Raw genomic sequence first — 10,402 nt, 5'->3', positions numbered from 1 at the left:
TGGTGTGTAGCTAAAAACATTCTCACGACCTCTAGTACATGTCGTGACTTAAACATAAGAACATATTATGGCTAAAGCTACAGTTATACACATCATAATAATAATATTAAACACCCTGTCTGCTGACAGTCATCAACTCTTCTCTCTAGTTATCCTTGACCAGAAGTACCCTGTAGAAACTCATAAGCAGGCCTAAGCATTTAACAGTCTAACTAGACATCCTATCTCCACTAAACATTTCTAATACATAAAGTATCTATCCCATATCTATCTGGCTAAAATACCTAACAGCTGGGATTGGCTCCAGCCCTGCCCCATGACCCTATTCAGGAAAAAGAAAAGGAATAGATAATGAATGGATGGATGGATTGATGGAAATCTGACCAGATTGCTGTATCATGTGGGGTCCTCCAAGACTCAGTTCTTGGCTCTTTACTGTTTAACTTGTACATACTTCCTCTGGGCAACATCATACAAGGTAACAATACTGCATACCAGAGTTATGTGGGTGACATGCACATTTACTTAGCTCTCACTTCAAATGTCTATGGTCCCTTGGACACACTTTGTCAGTGCCTACAGCAAATAAATACCTGGATGAAAATACATTTGCTCGACTTAATAAAGAGAGTTCATTTTTCATAACAAAAATGAAAGTTATTGCTCAACTTGAATCTGGATCTATTAAAACAAGCTCTGCTCAGAAAACTTGTTGTCCATATAAATGCAGATCATAATTTTGGGAGCCATTTAAAGCTAAAACTAAATCAGCCTACTTTCATATGAAGCAAATATCCAGGCTCAAGGGCTTCAGGTCCGGAGAAAACGTACTCATACCTTTGTTGGTAGTAGAATAGATGGTTGTCATGGTCTTCTGTCAGGCATTCATCAAAAGACTGTTAGACAACTTCAGTTTGTACAGAACACTGCAGCCAGAGTTTTAACTAAAACTAAGAGAACTGAGCACATCAGTCTTGTTCTTAAATCTTTACACTGGCTGCCAGTTTCTTTTAGAATTGATTTTCAAGTCTTGCTATTAGTCTAAAAGCTATTCAGTGGTCTGGGACCGCAATATATCTCAGATCTCTTTAAGGAATATAAACCTAAAACAGCTCTAAGATCTCTAAGCAGCAATCAGTTGGTAGTTCCCTGGGTCAGAACTAAGCAGGGTGAAGCTGCCTTCAGTCATTATGCAGCACAAAGATGGAAGCAGCTTCTGGAAGAAATATAATCTACAGACACTGTAACAATTTTAAAATCTAAACTGAAAACTGCTGTTTGCACTTGGCTTTGAATGACTGGTTTGTTGTCGCTATTGTTTTAAGATTTTTTTTTTTATTTGTATGAACTGTTTTTAACTGATTGATTAATATTGTATTTTTTCTTTTCTGTTTATCTCATATGTAAAGCACCTTTAGTTACCGTTAGGCTGGAAATGATGCTATACAAATAAATTTTAGTTAAGGTTAAGACAGTGATTTGTCTTTCTCTTTCCATGCCCGTTTTGGTCTCTCCTGGTCTGTGTTTCACACAGACACAGTAACAGTTAATGATATAATTATGTTGTGTTCTGCAGCATTGGAGGGCTCATCCTGGACAAAACGGTGTCTGACCCAAATCTGGCTGGCATCGTAGTGTACATCCCAGTTATCAATGGTAAGTCACAGTGCCTGCGCTCCTCCTGTTTGAGTCGCAGATGCTTGCTCCTGGGGCATGAACAGACAGGGAGAATCTGCTCAAAGGCAGGACCAATATTATGATTTAATAGATTGCTAAATCCTGGGGAGATTCAGAAAGTACACATGTAAAGAGGCCCACACTGCTTGTGCAGTTAGAAGGCTTTAATCCCACATCCTACGTTTGTTATGTTATGTGTTGTTGCTATCTCTGTGTAGGCCTTCATTTACAATCCTTACCTGTGTGAATGCAAGTTCCAGAGCTGGAAGCAATGTGGTTTATGATATCATAATACAGCACTGTATATGCTTACAAATGATCAGAATCAGTTATTTCACTTCAAGTCAGTTTTAAGTGGTTTGAATATTATGTAGGATATGGTCCGTCTTACCATGCTACCTCTGAGAGACGAGACAGTCCAAATAACTTCAAAACAGTGCTGATTTATTCAAAGGATCACAGGTAAAATTAATACTACACGCTCAGGTATCTTGCACCTCCAAACTGCTCGCAGGCAGATGTAAGATGAAAGACCCTGAACCCACCAGGCCTATACATTATATCCCCTCGGTGGGGCTAGCCCCATACTACACAGAAACGTCAACCGAGACGTCTCTGTTACCAGCTTTGCAGCTGGCCATAGCAGTAGTCAAAACATGAAGCAAATCAATGTGTGTGTGTGTCTGTTGGTTAAGTGGTGTGTAGCTAAAAACATTCTCACGACCTCTAGTACATGTCGTGACTTAAACATAAGAACATATTATGGCTAAGGCTACAGTTATACACGTCGTAATAATAATATTAAACACCCTGTCTGCTGACAGTCATCAACTCTTCTCTCTAGTATCCTTGACCAGATGTACCCTGTACAAACTCATAAGCATGCCTAAGCATTTAACAGTCTAACTAGACATCCTATCTCCACTAAACATTTCTAATACATAAAGTATCTATCCAATATCTATCTGACTAAAAATACCTAACAATTACTATAAATAATATTATCTGTGTTTTGTATTATGTGGGTGGTCATGTGTGGATAGGTAAAGACAGCATACCTGACTTGAAGCATACCTAAACTGTATCAGTTTGTAACCTTTCCTACTAGGGGAAACAAAACACTGGACCACTGTTACAGAAATGCTGTTATTAGAAACACTTTCTCAGCAGAACCTAACCCTCATCTTGGTAGACCTGACCACCTAGAAATCTGGCTCAAATCTGTTTACACCAAATGGCTGATGGCGAAACCAGACACAGTGAGAACTGTTAACACTTGGACTGACTGTGCACAGGCCAGCCTGCAGGGTTGTCTAGAGGTCACAGACTGGAACATCTTCAAAGGGGCTACAGACAGTAACCATGAATATGCAGAGACTGTGAGTGATTACATCAGCTGGTGCACATCCATATGCACCCCACCTAGAACTGTGCATGTTTTCACCAACCAAAAACCCTGGTTTAATATGGACATAAAACAACAAATCAGGAAGAGGCGGGAAGCTTTCAAGTCAGGGGACCAAGCAGAGTACAGGAAAGCCCGGTATGAACTACAGAAGTCCATCAGACCTGCAAAGAGAGCATACTTCCAAAAACTGGAGAGCAATACATGAATAACAACATGCACTGCATGTGGCAGGGAATCCAGGCAGTCCCAAACTACAGGAATAAATCAACGATCACAGCCTCCCGAGTTACCACCCTCCCAGACAGCCTTAACAACTTCTATGCGAGGTTTGAGAGGCTGAACACAGATTCCCCCTGCAACCCTGGGGACACTGCTTTTCAGGTGACACACACACAGGTCCTGAAGGCCCTGAAGCAGGTGAATCCCCATAAGGCTGTGGGACGAGATGGTGTCCCCCCTAGAGTTTTGAAAGCCTGCGGGGATAAACTAGCTGGCGTTTATACAGACATCTTTAACCCAGTGGTGGGCCGTCAGGGTCAACAAGGCCTTCTCTGCTGGCCTAAACACTATCAGAAGCATTGACCTACATTTACTGACCTATTCTTTTGTGTTATTATTTTAGGCACATTATATTTGTCAATACTCTTGACTTGTATGAAGATCAGATCACATTTTATGACAAATTAAAGCAGAAAACCATGAAATTCCAAAAGGTTCACATACTTTTTCTTACCACTACATGTAGGGTGGCAATGTCTGTCATAAGACCAAATTTCATCCAGATCTGATCCGGGTTCCGGATCTGACGACCATTGAAAACACAATTTGACACATATTTTCTGCCATAATTTGGCTTATCATGAAGATAGAACCCTGAAATGTTCAAGTAAGATGCCTGTCGTACCCTATCATATCGTAATTGCCTTTCATACCCTAAAAGATGATCTGGATCTGATCCAGATCAAGGAATTTAGGACACATTTTGTGTTGTTCTTGATGTCATTTTTCACAAGGGACACATTTGCGCTTGTGGTTCATGTAGTCTGGAGCAGGGAAAAACGAGACTGACGGGAAGCCTGCTGTACTGCTTTGGTGACTGTCGTCCTACATCATCAAACCGTCTTGGAGAAATCAGATGCTGGTGGTTGACAGCAGGTCAAGATGAAGGTTAGGGGCAGAAAGGGGTAGCGTGCATGATTCTGTGATGCACTGTAGCCCGTGTAACCCCTCACACAACAGCATAACGACAAAAATGAGAGAGCACCAATGTCAGTGGTTTTCCTGCTCAACTGCTAGTCAGTAGACCTACTATAGCCTACAGTTTTCTAGCTATCTATGCCTTTGTCCTGCAAATGCATCCTACCTGGAGGCCAGAATTTGCACACAGAACAGCTCCTTGTTTAAATTTCGTAATGATGAGATGAAGAGGTGGATTGATTTAGTGAAGGGTCATGTTGATTTAGAGCTGAAGGTCACCATACACATGCGGCGCTCATTACCATCTCTGCCTGCGGCATTGCAGTCGAATGAATGTGCTGCTCCACTCTCACACTCATTGACCAGAGTAGAACCTGAGAGGGGCATTTCTAAGTCAGGTGTTACATCGAAATCTCTAACCCATCACATTTTGTGACCTGTAAAATAATTGATTAAAACATCAAAATCATTGCTTTTGCAGCTCTGTCTTCCTCCCATATTTATCATCACAGTGCCAGTACTACAGAGGTCACCATTTCTGACCAGCAGAGCACACTCTTCTTCTGGCTCACTGTCAACGCAATGAATGATAAAAATATGCAACACTGCCCCTGTGGTCGCAAAATCTGATGGGTCACTGATTGAGTGTAACACTAATAGAAAAGGTATCTAAACTTTAAACTTTGTCACTAGTCCCTAAAAGTTGCTAAATCTAGCAAGAGAGTTGCGGAGTTGGTAACACAAATTTGGATGGTGGTTAATAACACATTTTCCTGTGGTGTCACAAATTCAGAACACATTTATTACTGCTTTGGACTTTAATAACTTGTATAAGTTACCTACTGAGACTGGTTTAGGCAGTTGGCCGCAATCTGTCTGTCTACACCTCCATAAAACTGGTCTACTTCCATTTCCCCTTGTTTCCATATCCCACTAACTGGCTCAGCCAGGGCTTTGGCACCTCCACAACAAGAGATAAGCTTTTAATTAAATAGCATAAATGAGAGACATTTAATGAGATGAAGTACGGTTCTGATGCTAATTGGTTTTCCTCTGCCATGTATCCCAGGCACAAAACAGCTGGGGAATCAAGCACGCTACTGTCTGCGAGGGCGTGGATGCTTTGTTTTGTGTGTGCAGTGTTGGAAAAATCCAAGTCTCAGCAAACTTTTTAACTGTTTTTGATTTACAGCACTGGATTCAGTGGTGAGGGAACAGTGAGGCGGTCTTTCAGCTGATTAAAATGCATCACAGTTTGTGTCCTAATAAAAAGAACGATTCAACAAAGGAGAGAAACGGTGAAAGGATGGTGTGTGGATGTTTGATTAGAGGTGTGCTGAAGGAGATGTGTAGAACTTGATAAGAAAAGAGATTAAAGGGAAAGATGGAAGGAGAAAGCTTTTTACCTCACTGACTTCCTTTATTTCTCTTTATTGCAATAGGGCTATTGGACTCTGTGGCTGCTTAAATTATATCAAAATTTAAAATAAACTTTAAAGGTATTCTGATATGGTGGGAGCATCTGCCAGTTAATCTCCTGATGTACTTGTTCTTATTCTATCTTTTTCATTAGTTTACAGTATATTACATCAGAGATGGGCTTGGTGTTCTTGCCTTTATTTTTACTTTAATTTCAACTCCAGTTGTCATTATAAATACTTTGATCTGACTGTCTGAGCCTGCACATATCATATTATGTTTGGCTTGTTCTGTATTTTTCCACTACCTTTCACAGATTTGTGCTTGCCATTTTGGCATATTTGCTATTGTTGTTTTGATTTGAGATAAGGTGTCTACTTACTTTACATCTTACTTCAACCATTAAATAATTATTTTCATCCTCAAGGTTATTCTTTCATTATATTTCATCTGCATGTGCTTTATCACACCAGAGCCTTGCGATAGAGCCGTTCAAATAAATTAAATGAAACATGGGGAGAGACTGTTCCTGTGCCCCCACCCCACATTTCAGGCACAGCAGCCCAGCTGAGACAAGCGCAGACCCCCTGTAGTTAAATGTGTAACCTCTGTGCAGCCCAGAACTCCTCATCCTCCTCATTCTCATTCCTCCTGTCAGACCCAGTGAACCGAGTAAGGCAGATCACCCACAAATCTCCTTCACATTATCTCTGGCCCCTGCTGAGGTTGTAAGAACACCCTCCACCCTCTTAACACCCCATCCACCCCAAACACCCGCAAGAACAAAAATAACAAAAATCCATTGTTGGTGCACATTCCAGTTGCCCACTTATTCTAATCAAAATTGGGGCATAACATGCATTTAAAATGCAAAATTCCATACTACAATTACTCAGTTCTCTGTGGTATTCATGCATGTCATTGGGCTGAATTGTATTTCGCCATATCAAATCATATCATTATTGTCATGGGTGGGAATAAATTACAAAATGGCAAATGGCAGAAAAACACCTGAAACAGAAGTTAGTAAACTGAACTACAGTAACTGAAAAGGTTAGACATTTGAACTGGCCTTTCAAATGTGAGATGCTTATAACAGTCAGTTACAGTGGCAGTGTACAGCTTCTTGGAGGTTTGTTATCACAGTGAGGTTGCCAGGTTTGGTATCATCATGACTGTATGTGGCAGTTCTGGAAATGCTGCTCAGGAGTCTGGATTTTGTCAAGAACATATGTTAAATATGCATGTAACTCATACTTCATATTATCCTTTTGAACTTTTTTTGTTTTTTATTCTTTTATTTATTTATTTATTTACATTTCTTTCTGTGTATGGATTGAACATATTTTTTCCATTTTGGATAGAGCTGGGCCAGCTGTTTTCTCCCTGCCTCCAGGCTTTACGCTATAAGCTAGGCTAACCACAGGCATAAGATTCCGTCTTCTCATCTCACTCTCGGAAAGGAACCAAATAAGTGTATTTATACATTTCTTTAAATATATATTTATTTATTTAGAGCAATAATAACATATAACAAGGCAATAAGAAGCCTTGGATTCACATCAGAGCAATGCAGATTGTGAGCCAGTGTGAATGTTCCCTTGTGAATTTACGTCTGTTTACATGCCCAGTGGCAGTGCTGATAATTCTCAAATAAAATGTCACCAGATCACCTAAAAGTCACAATAGACCTAATTAAATGGAGATCACCCTGAGGTGGTTCAAGTGTCTAATTTAATTTACTCATCATATAGGGGAGATGTCTAAGACTCAGCCCACTACTTGTTCTTTCTATATGGTACATGACCACTTAAGTAACTCAAAGCCAACTTAATAATGCTGTGCAAGAATTTGAATTAAGCGAAGCAAGCCCCTTTACAGCTTTATACAGCTCTGCTCTGAACAGTTTTGAGCTGCTCTGTGCATACCTGTCTGATAATGTGTTGTTTATATAAGAGATCCCTCCTGCAGGGCTTAGCCACTACGCTGTGGCTACAATGATGAGTATCACAGCAACTTAGTCTGTGTGTTAGGGGAAGGTGTGATAGCTGCAATATGTGAATGTAAAGCAGCCCATTATTTTGTCAGAACAGATGGTGTCCACCATTCACACGACTCTTCATCTGCTTGATGGTAATTAAAACCTTGCATCAAGTAAATAGAATTACAGAGCTGTTTAAACAAGGAAAATGACTGTGATCATTTTACATTCAGTTGGAAAAATGTTAAATGTTTGTGAAGGTAGGGAAATTAAGACTTTGACCAGATTATCACAGTTTAACCTTCTCTTTGTTTCAAAAACAGCAGTCAGTAAAAAAAAATGCACACACACACACACAAAAAAAAACAAAACAGCAGTACAGCACTAGTTAACATTATAAAAGGAGTCATTTTTAGAGGCCTGAAAGCCAAAACCATGCCATGACTGGGGTGGAGAAAAAGACTAAAAGCAAAGATGAGAAGAAAGTCCAATAAAAAACATTTAGCTTTTTGTTGTTTTCTACCCAGTTAATATTGTGTAGCTCCAATGTTGAGGTAATCATCAAACCACTGCACAGTGATACCACATGGCACCCCAAGAACTATAACTGATTGGTCAGCTTGAGCTTCTTGTGTTTTCTCCCACATGTTTCTGATGCTGGTGGAGACAGGGAAACAAGCATTAAGCAACAGAGAAACAAAGAAAGGTTCCATTTATCAGCTTTTCCAGTGACATACATATGCTTCGATCATTGCTCTCTATCACTTTAAGTGAAAGAATGTGAATGTTTATTAATGAAACAGTAAATCATTGCTCTATATCTCAAATTAAATGAAATGTCATGGGAATATACTGTATTTAAACCAAGATAAGAAGCCACTGCTCTACAGAATTGGCTTCCCCATAGTGTTTCTTTTTCTTTGCTTTAGTCAGGTTTCGATCCAAAAGTAGCTCAGATTTGAACTTTTCCAGTTTTTAGAAAGTATATAAAGGAAAAAAATGAATGTGTCTTTCTGTCCACTAGTGTTAAGCAAACATTAGTGGTTTGTTTATTGACATGATGGAAATAATTCTGCAGTCTGTGCTAATAAACCATGACAGATGAGGTCATGAAAAGAGTTCAAGGCAAAGGTCAAATGATAGGAAAAGCACTTGGAAAACATTTCTGATAGTTTGTGTAGTTGCAAGTGATGTTTAATTCACATACTTTATGTACATCAGCATTTGTTCACTGTGTTTCACTTGTACTTTATTGATAAACCAACTGTTTAGATTTCTTTTTGTGTTTAAGTGTTGATATTGAGCTGCTGTGGTAACTTTTTAAAAATGTTAATGAAAAAGTGATAGGTAAATTCTACAGCTGCAACTATTAAACAGTTAACACTTAGTGAGTTGAACAAAAGAAAGTTCACCTTTTTTTGATGATCAATTAATTATCATTTTTGAAGCAAAAATTCCAAATTTAGTTTCACGTTTACAAATGTGAGAAGTTGCTCTTTTGTTGGTCATACACTGTAGTAAATTGAATAACTTTGTGTTTGTTGGTTGGACAAAACAAGACATTTGATTTTGTCATCTTGTGCTTTAGGGGTGTATGATGGTTATTTTGGTTTCTGATGTTTTGTAGACCAATTGATTCAATTGGCAAATTAATTGATGATGAGAATAATCATTAGTTGCAGCCCTAATACTGCTTATGTCTCATTGATTTTATTCAACACTGAATGTTCTGCTCTGTTCATGAACCATAAACATTTGTCATGTCCAGGTATTGGAGGTAACCTGGTGGCTATTCAGTCCAGCAGGATCTCCACTCACCTGCACTTTCACTATGCTCCTGGAGAGGTTCCTGACGAAGCCAAGGGCTGCTACTACCCCTGCCGCACATTCTGTGGTACAGGTGAGTCCAAGACATATACTGACCATCGTTTAAAATCACATATTGCATTGTTGTTCAGCTCTGTTATGGTGTACATACAGATGGGTGACAGTGACAAGAAATCATTGAATGGTTTGATGAGTATGAAAATGATATGAATCTTATACTATGGCCTTTACAATATAATCAGTCACCTAGGCATGCAGACTGCTTCTACAAACATTTGTGAAAGAATGAGTTGTTCTCAGGAGCTCAGTGAACTCCAGCATGGTACCGTGATAGGATGCCACCTGTGCAATAAGTCTAGTTGTGAAATTTCCTCGCTACTAAATATTCCACAGTCAACTGTTAGTGGTATTATAACAAAGTGGAAGCAACTGGGAACGACAGCAACTCAGCCACGAAGTGGTAGGCCACGTAAAATCACAGGGGTAAGCGGATGCTGAGACTCATAGTGCACAGAGGTCACCAACTTTCTGCAGAGTCAATAGCTACAGACCTCCAAACTTCATGTGGCCTTCAGATTAGTTCAAGAACAGTGTGTAGAGAACTTCATGGAATGGGGTTACATGGTCGAGCAGCTGCATCCAAGCCTTACACCACCATGGTGTGGCAGTGGTGTAAAGCACGCCACCACTGGACGCTAGAGCAATGGAGAAGTGTTCTCTGGATTGACGAATCACACTTCTCTGTCTGGCAATCCCATGGACAGGTCTGGGTTTGGCAGTTGCCAGGAGAACGGTACTTGTCTGACTGCATTGTGCCAAGTGTAAAGTTTGTTGGAGGGGGGATTATTATGTGGGGTTATTTCTCAGGAGCTGGGCTTGGCCCCTTAGTTCCA

General features: G+C 39.9%; 1 protein-coding gene across 1 annotated transcript in view; it reads left to right on the top strand.

The window, feature by feature from the left end:
* The window catches only part of slc41a2b (solute carrier family 41 member 2b), a 40,511-nt gene that overhangs the window by 16,556 nt on the left and 13,553 nt on the right, over positions 1-10,402 (top strand). The window contains 2 exon segments of the mRNA XM_020601315.1: positions 1,577-1,656; positions 9,451-9,582. Of these exon segments, the coding sequence (XP_020456971.1) occupies positions 1,577-1,656; positions 9,451-9,582 (212 nt within the window).

This window comes from Monopterus albus, unplaced genomic scaffold (assembly GCF_001952655.1).
Source record: "Monopterus albus unplaced genomic scaffold, M_albus_1.0 scaffold51.1, whole genome shotgun sequence".
NCBI lineage: Eukaryota > Metazoa > Chordata > Actinopteri > Synbranchiformes > Synbranchidae > Monopterus > Monopterus albus.
This window is presented reverse-complemented; position numbering and strand designations above follow the sequence as displayed.